Source organism: Anolis sagrei, chromosome 11, assembly GCF_037176765.1.
Source record: "Anolis sagrei isolate rAnoSag1 chromosome 11, rAnoSag1.mat, whole genome shotgun sequence".
Lineage (NCBI taxonomy): Eukaryota > Metazoa > Chordata > Lepidosauria > Squamata > Dactyloidae > Anolis > Anolis sagrei.
Window position 1 is genome coordinate 2,109,256 of NC_090031.1, and position 19,166 is coordinate 2,128,421.

Below are 19,166 nucleotides of genomic sequence, written 5' to 3' on the forward strand. Positions count from 1 at the left end.
GAGGACCGATCTCCTTGGATTAAATTATAAATAAAATTTCTCTTCCGGAGTTGCAGTGAGCGGGAGACCGGATCTCGCAGAAATGGATCTTGCAGACGTCTGGAGGATCGGAGAAGCCCAGCGCTAGCCACCAGAGCCCTGGATGCCTTAGTTCATGACCCAAGAGTCATGCTCATGTTTTGCTCCTTGTTTTATGGGTATCCCTTTGGATTGATGCTCATGTTTAGTTCCTAGTTTCCCAGACTTATTTTGGAATTCATGTCCAGGTTTTCACCATTGTTTTCTGGATATACCTATTGCCTTAACTCTTGGATTTTGACCCCTTTCCTCCTTTTTACGTGCATTTTTATCAGCAAACTGTTTAGTACCACGTTCGGTTTCTTGGAGAGTGTTGTGAGCATAGAATCCTAGAATCCAAGAGTTGGAAGAGACCTCCTGGGCCATCATCCAGTCCAACCCCTTTCTGCCAAGAAGCAGGAATATTGCATTCAAAGCACCCCTGACAGATGGCCATCCAGCCTCTGTTTAAAAGCTTCCAATGAAGGAGCCTTCACGACACTCCGGGGCAGAGAGTTCCACTGCTGAACGGCTCTCATAGAATCATAGAATCCTAGAATCCAAGAGTTGGAAGAGACCTCCTGGGCTATCATCCAGTCTAACCCCATTCTGCCAAGAAGCAGGAATATTGCATTCAAAGCACCCCTGTCAGATGGCCATCCAGCCCCTGTTTCAAAGCTTCCAAAGAAGGAGCCTCCACCACACTCTAGGGCAGAGAGTTCCACTGCTGAACGGCTCTCATAGAATCATAGAATCCTAGAATCCTAGAGTTGGAAGAGACCTCCTGGGCCATCATCCAGTCCAACCCCATTCTGCCAAGAAGCAGGAATATTGCATTCAAATCACCCCTGACAGATGGCCATCCAGCCTCTGTTTAAAAGCTTCCAATGAAGGAGCCTTCACGACACTCCGGGGCAGAGAGTTCCACTGCTGAACGGCTCTCATAGAATCATAGAATCAAAGAGTTGGAAGAGACCTCCTGGGCCATCCAGTCCAACCCCATTCTGCCAAGAAGCAGGAATACTGCATTCAAATCACCCCTGACAGATGGCCACCCAGCCTCTGTTTCAAATCTTCCAAAGAAGGAGCCTCCACCACACTCCGGGGCAGAGAGTTCCACTGCTGAACGGCTCTCATAGAATCATAGAATCCTAGAATCCAAGAGTTGGAAGAGACCTCCTGGGCTATCATCCAGTCCAACCCCATTCTGCCAAGAAGCAGGAATATTGCATTCAAAGCACCCCTGACAGATGGCCATCCAGCCTCTGCTTCAGAGCTTCCAAAGAAGGAGCCTCCACCACACTCCCCCTGGGGCAGAGAGTTCCACTGCTGAACGGCTCTCACAGTCAGGAAGTTCTTCCTCATGTTCAGATGGAATCTCCTCTCTTGTAGTTTGAAGCCATTGTTCCACCGCGTCCTAATTTCCATGGAAGCAGAAAGGAAGCTTGCTCCCTCCTCCTCCCTGTGGCTTCCTCTCACATACTTATACATCGCTATCATATCTCCTCTCAGCCTTCTCTTCTTATTTATTTATTTATTTGGTTTACTTCTACCCTGCCCTTCTCACCCCGAAGGGGACTCAGGGCGGCTTACAAAAGGCACAATTCGATGCCAGCATCACATAACAGTAGTAACACAAAATAACATCAATTAAACAGTTAAACAACAATTCCTGCATTACAACCCTAAAACCAGTGAAACAATACAATCCCAATTACTCCTCATAGACGGTCAGCGTTCGCTATCTCATAGTCCAAATTCCAATTCCACTTTGTCAGTCCTGTCAGTCCTATCCATCTGGTTGTCCTTATCTAGTTGTCAGATTGCCCAAAGGCCTGGTCCCACAACCACGTCTTTACTTTCCTCCTGAAGGAGAGGAGGGATGTTGATGCCCTAATTTCCCCCAGGAGTGAGTTCCACAGGTGAGGGGCCACCACTGAGAAGGCCCTGCTCCTCGTCCCCACCAGCCTCACTTGGGATAGCGGTGGGGTCAAGAGCAGGGCCCCCCCCAGATGATCTCAGACTCCGGGGTGGGACGTAGAGGGAGATACATTCGGACAGATACACTGGACCGGAACCGTACAGGGTTTTGTAGGTCAAAACCAGGACCTTGAATTGTGCTCGGAACTGAACCGGCAGCCAGTGGAGCTGACACAGCAGGGTAAACATGCCCAGCTCCTTAAGCCGCTCCTCATAGGGCTTGTTCTCCAGACCCTTGAGCAAGACGGCTTCCTGCTGAGGTGCAACACAAACGCAACAGTGATGTTCAGAGCGAGCAGAGGCGAAGGCGAGAGCAGTGGGCCAAACCCTGCCAAGGAACCATATTGTGAGGCGTCCACTGAGAAACCGCGGCCTTTGCAATTGGGCTGCACCCAGGCTTTGCAAGAAACAACAGATTATTTATTTATCGTGTCATCAGCAACCATACCATTGTATTACAATTCTAACAGAGCAAAACAAACACACAGATTAAAAAGAAAAAGGGGAAAAACACACAGATTTTGTAAATTTGGTATTTGGTTAAATGTCCTTTGACCAGTATCTGGCCACTTGGAGTGCCTCTGGTGTTGCTGCAAGAAGGTCCCCCTGGTGCATCATGTGGCAGGGCTCAGGTTGCATTGCAGCAGGTGGTCAGTGGTTTGTTCTTCTCCGCACTCGCATGCCGAGGATTCCACCCTGTAGCCCCATTTCTTGAGGTTGGCTCTGCATCTCGTGGTGCCAGAGCGCAGTCTGTTCAGCGCCTTCCAAGTTGCCCAGTCTTCTGAGTGCCCAGGGGGGAGTCTCTCATCTGGTATCACCCATGAATTGAGGTGCTGGGTTTGGGCCTGCCACTTTTGGACTCTCACTTGCTGGGGTGTTCCAGCGAGTATCTCTGTAGATCTAAGAAAACTATGTCTTGATTTATGTCGCTGACGTGCTGGCTGATACCCAAACAGGGGATGAGCTGGAGATGTCTCTGCCTTGGTCCTTTCACTATTGGCTGCCACTTCCTGGCGGATGTCAGGTGGTGCAATACCGGCGAAGCAGTGTAATTTCTCCAGTGGTGTAGGGTGCAGACACCCTGTGATAATGCGGCATGTCTCATTAAGAGCCACATCTACTGTTTTAGCGTGGTGAGATGTGTTCCACACTGGGCATGCGTACTCAGCAGCAAAGTAGCACAGCGCAAGGGCAGATGTCTTCACTGTGTCTGGTTGTGATCCCCAGGTTGTGCCAGTCAACTTTCGTATGATATTGTTTCTAGCACCCACTTTTTGCTTGATGTTCAGGCAGTGCTTCTTGTAGGTCAGAGCACGGTCCAGAGTGACTCCTCCCAGGTATTTGGGTGCGCTGCAATGCTCCAGTGGGATTCCTTCCCAGGTAATCCTCAGAGCTCGGGATGCTTGTCTGTTCTTGAGGTGAAAGGCGCATGTCTGTGTTTTAGATGGGTTGGGGATCAGTTGGTTTTCCCTGTAAGAGGCAGTAAGAGCACCTGGAGCTTTGGAGAGCTTCTGTTCAACCATCTCAAAGCTCCCTGCTTGAGCAGTGATGGCACGATCGTCAGCATAGATGAAACTCTCTGTCCCTTCTGGCAGTGGCTGGCCATTTGTGTAAATGTTGAACATGGATAGGGAAAGCAGATGCAAATGAGGGGATGGGGCTGGGCAGAGGCAAGGGAAGCCATCTATCAAACTCAACAGGCCTTTGGGGGGGGGGGGGATGAAAGGGGGCATCTGCTCAGGATCTCGTTGTCAGAGCCCGGGTCCTTTTGCAAAACTCCCATCCTTGGCTGTCCTTTGGGTCCCTTTCCCACCTTCCCATGATGCCAAAGCAGAAGAAGCCCACCCAACCCAATTGCATGCAATGCCTCCCTGGCAGCAGCACCGCTTGTTATCTGAATCCCGTCGCTGTTGACAGTTTAATGATAATCACTTTCTGTTGATGTATCTTCGAGGATAATAATGTTCCCATTCCTTCTCTCTCTCTCTGTTTCAACGATCCCCCTCCTCAATTCCTTTCCTTTTAAAAATGGAGGAGAAGGAAGGCGGGGGAGAGTCGTCCGCAGAGCCAAAATTACAGTAATTTTCCTTTCTGGTTGGAGTGGTTTCGTAAACAATTAGGTTTCAATTAAAGACCGGAGGGCTCCTGCTGAGAGGGGCGCCTTCGGAGGCCGGAATCCTCCGCCAGAAACTCACACCATTCAAATATCATTTACTCAATGTGTTGTCGAAGGCTTTCATGGCCGGAATCACTGGGTTGTTATAAGTTTTTCCGGGCTATATGGCCATGGTCTAGAGGCATTCTCTCCTGACGTTTCGCCTGCATCTATGGCAAGCATCCTCAGAGGTAGTGAGGACTGTTGGAACTAGGAAAAAGGGTTTATATATCTGTGGAATGACCAGGTTGGGGCAAAGGACTCTTGTCTGCTGGAGCTAGGTGGGAATGCTTCAACTGACCACCTTGATTAGCATTTGGTAGCCTGGCAGTGCCTGGAGCATTTCTGAGAACACAGAAATGCTGGACCTGTCTCACAACCACCATGTCAGACTACACAGAGAAGCCATTGAAATCCACAAGCAGGTGGACAATATCAACAGAAAATGAACAAAATCTGACTACCAGTATTTAAAAAAAAATCTAAAATTACAACAGCACAACAATAGAGAGGAAACAAACAAGGACATCTAATCACCTCTCAACAAAAGATTGCTCCAGGCACTGTCAGGCCATTATATGCTAATCAAGGTGGTCAGTTGAAACAATCACACTTAGCTCCAGCAGACAAGAGTTCTTTGTCCCACCCTGGTCATTCCACAGATATATAAACCCATTTTTCCTACTTCCAACAGACCTCACTACCTCTGAGGATGCTTGCCACAGATGCAGGCGAAACGTCAGGAGAGAATGCCTCTAGACCATGGCCATATAGCCCGAAAAAACCTACAACAACCCAATCATTTACTCAGACGCTTTTGTGCAGGAAATCCCGAAAGCAAGCCTGGGCAAACTTGGGCTAACTCTGAGGTTTTGCTCCAACTTCCATGCTGGACATTATTCCACAGGTCTATATACACCCCACTTGCCTCATTTCCAACAGAACTCCTGCAGATGCCATTCACCACAGAAGCAGGTGAAATGTCAGGAGAGAATGCTGCTGGAACATATTGGCCAGGCAGCCCAGAAAACTCACAGCAACCCAATCAGGGTCGTTGACTCTGTGGATACAGAATCCGTGGATGCAGAGGGCCAATTATAATTTTTTGACATAGCAGTCAGTGCTCTTTAGTTTTTACCCAGGTTGGGTCCACAGGTGACACTGAACAACAAATCCCATCCCTTTTTAAAGATCTACCATGTTGACTGGGGATAATGGGAGTTGCAATCCATATTCATGGTTAGGGAAAGGTTGAAGGACATCCTAAAGGCAGTCCTACTGTCCGCAAGCCTTGGATCTAAATCAGGCATGAGCAAACTTGGGCCCTCCGGGCGTTTTGGACTTCAACTCCCACAATTCCTAACAGCCTACCGACTGTTAGGAATTGTGGGAGTTGAAGTCCAAAACGCCTGGAGGGACGAAGTTTTCTCATGCCTGATCTAAATCCCAGTCCTACTCTCTTGAGAACTGCAGCTGTTCCAGACGTAACAATATTCCAACTCCCATCAGGACTAATTATGATGCGGGATACAGGAGTCGTAGGCCAGAATCTGGAGGAGCGACACATCCAAGGACATGGAGGATCTTGGGTTTGGCCCATGAGTCCTATGGCAAGCCCCGCTGAGGGTCTTATGGGGCGCACTCACCGAGACGCGGAAGGGGGTCTCTGCAGTTCCTCCGGCCGGCTCCATATTGAGGTTCCCCTCGGGGGCTTCGCTGGTGGGCAACCCCTGTTTCTGACCAGTCCTGTCCTGTTGGGATTCTGCAAAAAAGAGAGAGAAAGGGGAGGAATTAGAGAAAGGAACTGTGTTGTCGAAGGCTTTCCTGGCTGTGAGTTTTTTGGACTATATGGCCATGTTTCTGTTGCATTCTCTCCTGACGTTCTGCCTGCATCCGTGACTCATGACATCTTCAGAGGTCTGTTGGAAGTGAGGCAAGTGGGGTGCATATATACCTATGGAATAATGTCCAAGGTGGGAGAAAGAACTCTTGTCTGTTTGAGGCAAGTGTAGATGTTGCTATTAGTCACCTTGAGTAGCCTTGTGTTGGAAATAGCAACCTTCTTTAATTTGTTTGTATATGATTCTGTTTGCTTACTGTGTTGTATATGTTATGCTTTGGTAGGCAGCTTTCCCTTTGCTCTATGTTTCTTGGGGTTGTGGGAGGGGCTGCGGACCACATGATGAGATCTGGGACTGCTCAGTGCTCAGACACCGTTTTAGAACACAAGCAATGCTTTAGCCATGAGATGCTTCAGAGTTCAGACTCTTTAGAGCACATCAGACGCTACGTAGTTTCATGGATTTTATGTACCTAACTATCCGCCATGCATTGCTGTGGCCAACCTTCCCTTCCTCTTTCTCTCCTTCTTTCCCTCCTTCCTTCCTTACTTCCTTCCTTCACTCTCTCTTTCCTTCCTTCCCTCCCTTTTCTTTTTTCTCTCTCTCCTTCCTTCCTTCTCTTTTTCCTTCCTCCACTCTTTTTCTTTTCCTTCTTCTTTCTCTTTCTTCCTTCATTACCTCTTTCCTTCCTTCCTTCCTTCCTTCCTTCCTTCCTTCCTTCCTTCTCTCTTTCCTTCCCTCCCTCTTTTTTTCTTGTTCCTTCTCTACCTTGTCCCTTCCTTCCTTCGCTTTTTGCTTCCATCCTTCCTTCTCTCTTTCGTTCCCTCCCTCTTTCTCTCCTTCTTTCCCTCCTTCCTTCACTCCCTCTTTCCTTCCTTCCCTTATATTCTTTCCCTCTCTCCTTTCTTCCTTCTCTACCTCTTACCTTCCTCCCCCCCTTTTTCTTTCCTTCTCCTTTCTCTCATTTCTTCCTTTACTTCCTTCCTTCGCTTTTTGCTTCCATCCTTCTTTTTCTCTTTCCCTCTTTCCTTCCCTTCCTCTTTTTCCTTGTTCCTTCTCAACCTCTTTCCTTCCTTCCTTCGCTTTTTGCTTCCATCCTTCCTTCTCTCTTTCCTTCCCTCCCTCTTTCTCTCCTTCTTTCCCTACTTCTTTCCCGCCCTCTTTCCTTCCTTCCCTTATTTTCTTTCCCTCTCTCCTTCCTTCCTTTTCTACCTCTTTTCTTCTTTCCCCCTTTTTCTTTTCCTTCTCCTTTCTCCCTTTTCTACCTCCTTCCTTCCTTCCTTCCTTCCTTCCTTCCTTCCTTCCTTCTCTCTTACCTTCTTTCTTTCCCCCCTCCCCTCTCTCTTTTCTTTCTCCTTCCTTCCTTCCTTCCTTCCTTCCTTCCTTCCTTCCTTCCTTCCTTCCTTCCTTTCTCCCCTTTCTTCCCTCTCTCTTCCTTCCCTTTTTTTCGGTATCATTTAGCTTTTTGGGGTTTTTAAAGTCCTTTCTGCTGTTTTTTTTGGGGGGGGGGAGGTATGAGTGATGGTCACTCGTTGGTCTGTTAGGGGCGTAGTGTCCAAATTTCGTGTCAGTTCGCTGAGTGGTTTTTGAGTTAGGTTAATCCCACAAACGAACATCACGTTTTTATTTATAGAGATGGATCTCGTTTTCCCTTGAATCTCATATATTGGAACTTTACTGCCTTCGCTATTTTGACTGCTTTGCCAACCCTTGGGAAACGTCGCTTGCAAATGAGCGAATATGCCGAGGTGCTAAAAGCGGGCTCCTTTCCGGTCTAGTCCCCCAGGTTGCCAAGTTTCTCCCGGCCACTTTCCACACAGCGGGGTCAAAGTGGGCTTTGCGAGAGAAGGAAGGAACCCACTCTGGGATTTGGTTCAAACCTTAAAGATTCTCTCTTTCAGAGCCACTCGTGCCCTGTTCCCAAATGAGCATTTTTGGAAGTCGACACTCAAATGGCCACGGAAGCCATTACCAGGCTTAACCCTAAAGTAATAAGTCAAGAAAAATGTCTTTTTTTCTAGCTTCTGCCAACCTAGCAGTTTGAAAACATGCAAATGTGAGTAGATCAATAGGTACAGCTCCAGCGGGAAGGTAACGGCGCTCCATGCAGTCATGCCGGCCACATGACCTTGGAGGTGTCTACGGACAGCGCTGGCTCTTCGGCTTAGAAATGGAGATGAGCACCACACCCCAGAGTCAGACATGACTGGACTTAATGTCAGGGGACTACCTTTACCTTTTATTCTTGTGTTTACTGTGTTTTTAAATGTGTTGGGTTGTGTCGTGCTATTGTAAGCCGTCTTGAATCCGAACAGGGAGAAACAAAGAGTAACAACAACAATAACAACAATAACAACAACAACAACACGATGCTTAATCTAAAGCAGGCATGGGCCAACTTGGGGTTTCCTTCCGGGTGTTTTGGACTCCAACTCCCACCATTCCCAACAGCCTCGGGCCCTTTCCTTTTCCCCCTCAGCCCCTTCCCACGTATATCTTGTGAGTCATCCGGCTCTGGGTAAATACATGTTTCGCTCCAAGTCTGACCCATCTCAAGTTCAGTCTGATCAGCATTCAGACTCGCTCGCTGCTGCTTCAACAGTCAGAAGCAGAATGCGGATTTGTGCCCGACCGCTGATTGGAACCCAGAGCTGACAGACGAATGCCTCGGAATGCTAATGCTTACAAAGACAGTTCTCAAGTCCAAAGGAGACTCAGAGGCCATCCAGCCCACCTCGGAACTCAGGGCTGGAACACAAGTGGCAACGGGTGAGGCCTTTCCAGAAGATGTCCAGGGAAGGAGAACCCACTGCTTCTCTCGGAGCCAGTTCCTCATGTTGTGGTGACCCTCAACAAGGACATTATTTTCGTTGCTACTTCATAACTGTCATGCAATACAACATGCACAATGGAGGACCTTCTTGCAGCAACACCAGAGGCACTCCAAGTGGCCAGCTACTGGTCAAAGGACATTTCATCAACTACTAAGTTTGCAAACTTTGTGTTTTGTTTATTTGTTTGTTTTTAATGCAATACAACTGTTTGGTTCGCTCCTGACACGATACTTAGGCGATCCCTCGTAGTTCAAGGATGATGGTCCTCCAAGTTTGGTGTCCTGGCAGTGGGTCCGTAGGTGACTGTGGAGCCCTATTCTTGACCTGCATCTTCTTCTGCAGTGAGGACATCGGTTTCCAGGTGGAAGGCAGTCTCGGTCGGGGTTGGCTTGACGCGCCTTCTTCTTGGCACATTTCTCTCTTTCACCCTTCATTTGTGCCTCTTCAAATTCTGCAGCACTGCTGGTCACAGCTGACCTCCAGCTGGAGTGCTCAAGGGCCAGGGCTTCCCAGTTTTCTCCCAGTGTCTATGCCAGAGTTTTTAAGGTTTAAGCATTTTTCCAAATGAAGCAGAGAGTGTTTGAGGAATGGGACATCTCTAGGGAGACCAAGGGGCTTGTTTATAAAGCTATTGTCCTCCCAACCCTACTATACACCTGCGAAACGTGGACAGTCTACAGATGTCACATGCAACTACTGGAACGATTCCATCAGCTCTGCAGGAGTCTACCGTGTACCATACAGCTGTGGACAAGTCTACATAGGGACCACCAAACGCAGCATTGCCCAGACACGCATCAAGGAACATGAAAGGCACTGCAGACTCATTCAACCAGAGAAGTCAGCCACAGTAGAGCACCTGATGAACCAACCTGGACACAGCATTTTATTTGAGAACACAGAACTGCTGGACTACTCTCACAACCACCAGGTCAGACTACACACTACACTGAAATCCACAAGCATGTGGACAATTTCAACAGAAAGGAAGAGACCATGAAAATGAACAAAATCCGGCTACCAGTATTAAAAAACTCAAAAATGACAACAGCAAAACAACAGAGGGGAAACAAACAGGCACATAAAATCACTCTCAACAAAAGATTCCCCCAGGCACTTCCAAGCCACTGAATGCTAATCAAGGTGATCAGCTGAAACATTCACAGCTAGCCCCAGCAGACAAAAGTCCTTTGTGTCACCCCGGTCATTCCACAGATATATAAACCCATTTTTCCTACTTCCAACAGACCTCACTACCTCTGAGGATGCTTGCCATAGATGCAGGCGAAACATCAGGAGAAAAATTGCCTCCAGAACATGGCCATATAGCCCAGAAAAACCTACAACAACCCAAATTCCATCAGCGCTGCCTCCGAAAAATCCTGCAAATCTCTTGGGAAGACAGATGGACAAATGTCAGCGTGCTGGAAGAAGAAGCAAAGACCACCAGCATTGAAGCGACGGTCCTCCGCCATCAACTCCGCTGGACTGGCCACGTTGTCCGAATGTCCGACCACTGTCTCCCAAAGCAGTTGCTCTACTCCGAACTCAAAAACGGAAAACGGTGGGCAGGAAAAGAGATTGAAAGATGGCCTCAAAGCCAACCTTCAAAACTCTGGCATAGACACTGAGAACTGGGAAGCCCTGGCCCTTGAGCGCTCCAGCTGGAGGTCAGCTGTGACCAGCAGTGCTGCGGAATTTAAAGAGACACGAATCGAGAGTGAAAGAGAAAAATGTGCCAAGAGGAAGGCACGTCAAGCCAACCCTGACCAGGACCGCCTTCCACCTGGAAACTACGGGAGAAGATGCAGGTCAAGAATAGGGCTCCACAGTCACCTATGGACCCACCCCGGAGGATTATGGACTCATCGCTGAGCCTGGAGCCCCAGGTCTCAACGGTGGTCAGGGGAGCTTTTGCACAATTAAAACTTGTGTGCCAGCTGCGCCCGTACCTTGGGAAGTCTGACTTGGCCACGGTGGTCCACGCTCTGGTTACATCCCATATAGACTACTGCAACGCTCTCTACGTGGGTTTGCCTCTGAAGACTGCCCGGAAGCTTCAATTAGTCCAACGTGCGGCAGCCAGACTACTAACGGGAGCGGGGTACAGGGAGCATACTACTCCTCTGTTGCGCCAGCTCCACTGGCTGCCAATCAGCTTCCGAGCACAATTCAAAGTGCTGGTCTTAACCTATAAAGCCCTAAACGACTCCGGCCCAATTTACCTGTCCGAACATATCCTCCCCTATGAGCCATCAAGATTGCTAAGATCGTCTGGAGGGGCCCTGCTCTCAATCCCACCGGCCTCACAGGTGCGGCTGGTGGGGACGAGAGACAGGGCCTTCTCGGTGGTGGGCCCTCGACTCTGGAACTCCCTTCCACTGGAGATCAGATTATTATTATTATTATTATTATTAACTTTATTTGTACCCCGCTAGCATCTCCCGGAGGACTCGATGCGGCTTACACAGGCCGAAGCCTCAACACAATACAGTAGAAAGTATAACATCACAATAACAAGGCAAATCAAACAATAAGCAAAATAACATAACACCACAATACTAAGCAAGTCAAGCAATAAGCAGAATAACAACAAAGACAGTACATCAGGACATTATTAAAAAACTGGTTCGGCCGGCGCACTGGGGTACAAGGGTTAAAAGTGCTGAATGGCAGGAGGCACGTAGGGTTAAAAGTGCGGTGTGCAGTGACAATTTGTTATGCTAAGGTGCTACTAGGGCTTGGGTGGGGATTCCTAGTCTGGGAAGGCACAACGGAACAGCCAAGTTTTTAGGTTCCTTCTGAAGACGGCTAGAGTGGGGGCTTGTCTGAGCTCTTTTGGGAGGGCGTTCCAAAGTCGGGGGGCCGCCACAGAGAAGGCCCTGTCCCGTGTCCCCACCAAGCGCGCTTGCGACGTGGGTGGGATCACGAGCAGGGCCTCCCCAGATGATCGGAGCGAGCGTGTGGGTTCGTAGATGGTGATGCGGTCACGCAGGTAGGGTGGTCCCAAACCGTTCAGGGCTTTGTAGGTGAGCACCTGCACCTTGAATTGGGCTCGGAAAATAAATGGCAGCCAGTGGAGCTCCTTGAACAAGAGGGTTGACCTCTCTTGATAATGAGCTCCAGTTAGCATCCTGGCTGCTGCCCGCTGGACCAATTGTAGTTTCCGAGCCATCTTCAAGGGCAGCCCCACGTAGAGCGCATTGCAGTAATCCATTCTAGAGGTGACCAAGGCGTGGACCACCCCGGCCAGATCCGCCTTCACGAGGTACGGTCGCAGCTGGCGCACAAGTCTCAGTTGTGCAAAGGCCCTCCCGGATACCGCCGACACCTGGGCCTCAAGTGTAAGCTAAGAATCCAGGAGGACACCCAAACTGTGGACCTGTGGCTTCAGGGGGAGTGTAACCCCGTCCAACACAGGTGACCACCCTATACCCCGATCTGGTTTGCGATCGACCAGGAGGACCTCTGTCTTATCGGGACTGATCTTCAGCTTGTTCTTCCTCATCCAGATCGACACAGCGGCCAGGCACTCGTCTAGGACCCGAGAAGCCTCCTTGGAGTTAGGTGGAAAAGAGTAGTAGAGTTGTGCGTCATCCGCGTAGAGATGGCACCCAACTCCAAAACTCCGGATGACCTCTCCCAGCGGTTTCATGTAGATGTTAAAAAGCATGGGCGACAGAATAGAGCCTTGCGGGACCCCACAGGTCAAAGGCCAGGGGTCAGAGCAGCTGTCTCTCAGCTTCACCATCTGAGTTCGTCCCTCCAGGAAGGACTGGAGCCACGACAGAACCGTGCCCCCAAGGCCCATCCCGGAGAGACGACCCAGAAGGATACCATGATCGATGGTATCGAAAGCCGCTGAGATGTCCAAGAGAACCAGCAGAGTCACACTCCCCCTGTCCAGCTCTCTGCGGAGGTCATCCACCAAGGCGACCAAGGCTGTCTCGGTGCCGTGACCAGGCCTGAAACCAGACTGTGACTGATCTAGGTAGTTGGTATCGTCCAGGAAACCCTGAAGCTGAGAGGCGACCACCCTCTCCAGCACCTTACCCAAAAAGGGGAGGTTGGAGATCGGTCTGTAGTTATTCAGCACCGTGGAGTCAAGGGAAGCTTTTTTGATAAGTGGACGGACCACGGCCTGCTTCAAATTGGATGGAAAAATGCCTTGCTCCAGCGATGCGTTGACAATCAGTACAAACCAATCAAGCAACCCCCCTCTGGCTGATTTAATGAGCCAAGATGGGCATGGGTCTAGAGATGAGGTGGTCGCTCTCACAGCCCCAAGAATCTCCTCCACGGTTTCAGGAAGAACAAGCCTAAAAGAATCCCACAAAATTGGACAAGCAGGTGCCTCCGTCACCTCTCCTGGTACTGCGATGGAATTGGAGTCGAGCTCGAGACGTATCTGGGCGACTTTATCTGCAAAATGGTGTGCGAAATCGCGACACCGAGCTGCGGGGTCGTCAGGGACCTCCTCCACCGCAGGTGGGTGGAGGAGTTCTCCCACGACCCGAAACAGCTCCGATGATCTATTTGCTGCAGATGCTATACGAGCGGTCGTGAATGACTTCCTGGCCACCCGTATGGCCACGGAGTATGCCTTAAGAGAGGCTCTAGCCCGTGTTCGGTCAGACACGTTCTGAGATTTCCTCCATTTGCGCTCTAGCCCCCTTCTCGTATGCTTCATCACAGCCAGCTCCTCGGTGAACCAAGGAGATGGCCTGTCACGACGCAACGAGATGGGGCGTTCGGGTGCGATCGTATCTAACGCCCTGGCCATCTCCCCGTTATAGAGAGTTACCAAGGCGTCGATAGAATCGCCAGGCTCCAAGGCAGGAAGAACCCTAAGATTCCTCAGGAATCCGTCCGGATCCATCAGTCTCCTAGGGCGGACCATCTTAATTTGTCCTCCACCCCTGCGGAGGTTTAGGGTCGCAGTAAGTCTAAATGTGATCAGATGATGGTCAGACCATGACACTGGAAGGATGTTTTGATCTTCCACTCTGATCAATTCATCGTCCGCCACAAAGACAAGGTCGAGAGTGTGCCCAGCTTGATGCGTGGGGCCGGATATTATCTGTGACAGTCCTATGGCCGTCATGGTGGCCATAAAGTCCTGAGCTGCGCCAGAACTGCCCCTTCGATCTTAACGTTCAGGAAACAGGTGAAAACCTGGCTTTGGGGATTGGCATTCAACGAATGAGCCATGATCCTGTGATATGGATGGATGACTTTGACGAATAATGATTTTTGATGACGACTGACCACTGTAATTATAGGATTGTATTTTGCTATTTTAATGTTTTAGTGTGATTTAGGATATGATGTTTTTAATGACTGTCTGTAATACTGATGTTGGAAACCGGCCGGTGAGAAGACCGGTATATAAAACTGCTAAATAAATAAATTATCCTACTCGGACAACGAGGGATCTCCTAAGTAAGTCTCTGCCAAAGGGGTTCCAAAGACCATCAGAAATAGATGTTTTCTGATGGTCTTTGGTGACCCTCAGATGGAGAAACGCTGCTCTGAGCAATTGTTGCAGAAGGAGGTTGGCTCTTCTGGGTCCTTTTGGAAGCAGAGAGAGAATCTCGAGCGGAGCCAAAAGGATGTTGCAGCAAGACAACAAGCCGGGAGGGTTCAGCGTAAATCCGAGAGATCACTGCCAATGTGGGATGACTCACAGGTCTGTTGTTCCCCGCGCGAAAGAAACAAAAAGCACACCACCAGCATTCCCTCCCTCCCTCTCTCCCTGTGTTCCAGATTTCAAGAAGACAAGTTCTCTGGCCTTGCATTCCCAGTGGGGATGACGCATCCAGGCCGGTCCACTCTCCTGTCGATGTATGAATGCACAATCGCCTTTAGCAGAATGGGGAAACAGGCCAGCCCACCTGTGCATCCTCCCTCTCACCCACAATCCATGCCCTGCTCCAAAATAGAAGAGATGTGGAAATGCGCAACGCAAAACACCACCACAAGGCCAGCACTCACAAACCTGGGCCAACTTCGGCCCTCCCTCCAGGTGTTTGGGACTCCAACTCCCACAATTCCAGAGACTACTGCATACCCCATCACAGATCTGGACCAATCTTGGCACAAAGACACCCCATGAACTCACTTTATATCCTGGTGGCATTTTGCAGGGTGGGGGGGAGGACCTGGATGATGGGAGTTGCAGTTCCTTGACCCACAACCAGTGACTACTGCAAACCCCATCCAGCCATGGATCTGTGTCTTGGGACACAGACCCCGCATTAACTACTTTACATCCTGGTGAGGTTTTTGGGAGGATGGACCATGGATGATAGGATTTGCAGTATTTTCACCCACATCCAGAGACTACTGCAAACCCCATCCAGCCATGGATCTGCACTGATCTTGGGACACAGACCCCGCATTAACGACTTTACATCTGGTGAGGTTTTGGGAGGATGGACGATGGATGATAGGAGTTGCAGTACTTTCACCCACAACCAGAGACTACTGCAAACCCCATCCAGTCATGGATCTGCACTGATCTTGGGACACAGACCCCACATTAACTACTTTGCATCCTGGTGAGGTTTTGGGGTGGGTGGACCATGGATGATGGGATTTGCAGTATTTTCACCCACAACCAGAGACTACTGCAAATCCCATCCAGCCATGGATCTGCACTGATTTTGGGACATCCCACATTAACTACATTCTGGTGAGGTTTTGGGGAGGATGGACCTTGGATGATAGGATTTGCAGTACTTTCACCCACATCCAGAGACTACTGCAAACCCCATCCAACCATGGATCTGCACCGATCTTGGGACACAGACCCCGCGTTAGCTACTTTACATCCTGGTGAGGTTTTGGGAGGATGGACGATGGATGATGGGATTTGCAGTACTTTCACCCACATCCAGAGACTACTGCAAACCCCATCCAGCCATGGATCTGCACTGATCTTGGGACACAGACCCTGCATTAACTACTTTACATCCTGGTGAGGTTTTGGGAGGATGGACGATGAATGATGGGATTTGCAGTACTTTCACCTACAACTAGAGACTACTGCAAACCCCATCCAGCCATGGATCTGCACTGATCTTGGGACACAGACCCCACATTAACTACTTTACATCCTGGTGACGTTTTGGGAGGATGGACGATGGATGATGGGATTTGCAGTACTTTCACCTACAACCAGAGACTACTGCAAACCCCATCCAGCCATGGATCTGCACCGATTTTGGGACACAGACCCTGCATTAACTACTTTACATCCTAGTGAGGTTTTGCATGGGTGGACCATGGATGATGGGAGTTGCAGTACTTCAACCCACATCCAGTGACTACTGCAAACCCCATGCAGCCATTGATCTGCACCGATTTTGGGACACAGACCCTGCATTAACTACTTTACATCCTGGTAACGTTTTGGGAGGATGAATGATAGGATCTGCAGTACTTTCAGCCACAACCAGAGACTACTGCAAACCCCATCCAGCCATGGATCTGCACCGATCTTGGGACACAGACTACTTTACATCTTGGTGTGGTTTGGGGCAGGATGGACCATGGATACCAAACTTGGGCCACAGAACCCCATGACCCATTTTACATTCCGATGAGGTTTGGGGAGGATGGGCCATGGATGATGGGATATACAGTCCCTTCACCCACATCCAGAGACTACATGCCAGTGCTAGAAGCTGGAGGCAGGAGTCCTTTGACAAGGAGCGCAACCCAAGTCTCCCTTGGCTTCCCGAGTCCATCTGTATGCAGAAGGGGAAAGCAAGCCGGAGAGGCTCCACAGGCATCCCTAATCGCAGCGCTTTGCTAAACATCCCCAGACATCATCCACGTACAACGTTTCACAGCCAGGCGTGCCTGATCACAAATATTAAGGCATCGCCGTGACCCCAGCCGGGCGGGGAGCGAAAAGCACTCGCTCTTGCCGGCACAAAGCAAGCAATCTTAAAACCAAAGCCACACAGAAAGGGAACGTAGGTGAGACAATACAGGTAGGATAGAGACTCCCACTACTGCCTGCAGGTGAAGGCTACCTGGGACAGAGCAAGGCCTGGACCATACACTCTCCATTTTGGCATGCCTCACATCAATCCCAGTTTGATCCTCTTCCTCTGTTCACTCCCTCTTTCGGCTGCTTTTAAAATGTCCCGGTTTCTGCCACCTTCTCCTTCCGCCTCCCTCCCCGGTTCTCAGCTTTTTCTAGTTGCTGCAAAATGCGTACAATGTGCAAAACCCGTTTGCATTAAAGAGAATTCCAAGGCAGCATTCCAATCTCCTTGTTTCTCTTAAGGCACGAAAAGGGATTTATTTATTTAGGATATTTCTACCCTGCCTTTCTCCGCTCAGCAAGTGGCAGGGGATTTTTCAGATGTTTCAGAGGGAATTGATGGGCTTCAGAGTGAAGAGTGTGGGAGTGATCAGAGAGAATTGCAGGCCGAGGAGGCCATTGTTTGGGATTCCTGTGCCTATTCCCAAGCAACAGAAAATGAGGATTTCAGTTTCCTTGTGAAATTGTGGATTTCAGTGGCCTCTCTGTGTAGTCAGGGATGATGGGTGTCAGAGTGGTTCAGCATTTCCAAGTTCTCAAATAATATTCAGTGTCCAGGTTGGTTCATCAAGGGCTCAGCTAGAGCCAACTTTGGCCCTCCAGGTGTCTTGGACTTCAACTCCCACCATTCCTAACAGCTGGTAGAGCCAACTTCAGCCCTCCAGGTGTCTTGGACTTCAACTCCCACCATTCCTAACAGCCGGTAGAGCCAACTTCAGCCCTCCAGGTGTCTTGGACTTCGACTCCCACCATTCCTAACAGCCAGTAAAGCCGACTTCAGCCCTCCAGGTGTCTTGGACTTCGATTCCCACCATTCCTAACAGCCAGTAGAGCCAACTTCAGCCCTTCAGGTGTCTTGGACTTCAACTCCCACCATTCCTAACAGCCGGTAGAGCCAACTTCAGCCCTCCAGGTGTCTTGGACTTCGACTCCCACCATTCCTAACAGCCAGTAAAGCCGACTTCAGCCCTCCAGGTGTCTTGGACTTCGATTCCCACCATTCCTAACAGCCAGTAGAGCCAACTTCAGCCCTCCAGGTGTCTTGGACTTCGACTCCCACCATTCCTAACAGCGAATAGAGCCAACTTCAGCACTCCAGGTGTCTTGGATTTCAACTCCCACCATTCCTAACAGTCCGAAGAGCCAACTTCAGCCCTCCAGGTGTCTTGGACTTCAACTCCCACCATTCCTAACAGCTGGTAGAGCTGACTTCAGCCCTCCAGGTGTCTTGGACTTCGACTCCCACCATTCCTAACAGCGAATAGAGCCAACTTCAGCACTCCAGGTGTCTTGGATTTCAACTCCCACCATTCCTAACAGTCCGAAGAGCCAACTTCAGCCCTCCAGGTGTCTTGGACTTCAACTCCCACCATTCCTAACAGCCAGTAGAGCCAACTTCAGCCCTCCAGGTGTCTTGGACTTCAACTCCCACCATTCCTAACAGCCGGTAGAGCCAACTTCAGCCCTCCAGGTGTCTTGGACTTCGATTCCCACCATTCCTAACAGCCGGTAGAGCCAACTTCAGCCCTCCAGGTGTCTTGGACTTCGACTCCCACCATTCCTAACAGCCAGTAAAGCCGACTTCAGCCCTCCAGGTGTCTTGGACTTCAACTCCCACCATTCCTAACAGCCAGTAGAGCCAACTTCAGCCCTCCAGGTGTCTTGGACTTCGATTCCCACCATTCCTAACAGCCGGTAGAGCCAACTTCAGCCCTCCAGGTGTCTTGGACTTCGACTCCCACCATTCCTAACAGCCAGTAAAGCCGACTTCAGCCCTCCAGGTGTCTTGGACTTCAACTCCCACCATTCCTAACAGCCGGTAGAGCCAACTTCAGCCCTCCAGGTGTCTTGGACTTCAACTCCCACCATTCCTAACAGTCCGAAGAGCCAACTTCAGCCCTCCAGATGTCTTGGACTTCAACTCCCACCATTCCTAACAGTCCGAAGAGCCAACTTCAGCCCTCCAGGTGTCTTGGACTTCAACTCCCACCATTCCTAACAGTCCGAAGAGCCAACTTCAGCCCTCCAGGTGTCTTGGACTTCAACTCCCACCATTCCTAACAGCTGGTAGAGCTGACTTCAGCCCTCCAGGTGTCTTGGACTTCGACTCCCACCATTCCTAACAGCCGGTAGAGCCGACTTCAGCCCTCCAGGTGTCTTGGACTTCAACTCCCACCATTCCTAACAGCCGGTAGAGCCGACTTCAGCCCTCCAGGTGTCTTGGACTTCGACTCCCACATTCC

At 49.9% G+C, this 19,166-nt stretch overlaps 1 protein-coding gene across 6 annotated transcripts in view; it reads right to left on the reverse strand.

Annotated features, from left to right (window-relative positions):
• Nucleotides 1–19,166, reverse strand: part of DAB2IP (DAB2 interacting protein) — a 225,715-nt gene that overhangs the window by 130,414 nt on the left and 76,135 nt on the right. For all 6 annotated transcript variants that reach the window (XM_060757581.2, XM_060757582.2, XM_060757580.2 and 3 more), the window contains exon 2: nucleotides 5,839–5,954. In XM_060757581.2, the coding sequence (XP_060613564.2) occupies nucleotides 5,839–5,954 (116 nt within the window). The remainder of the gene's footprint in view (nucleotides 1–5,838; nucleotides 5,955–19,166) is intronic.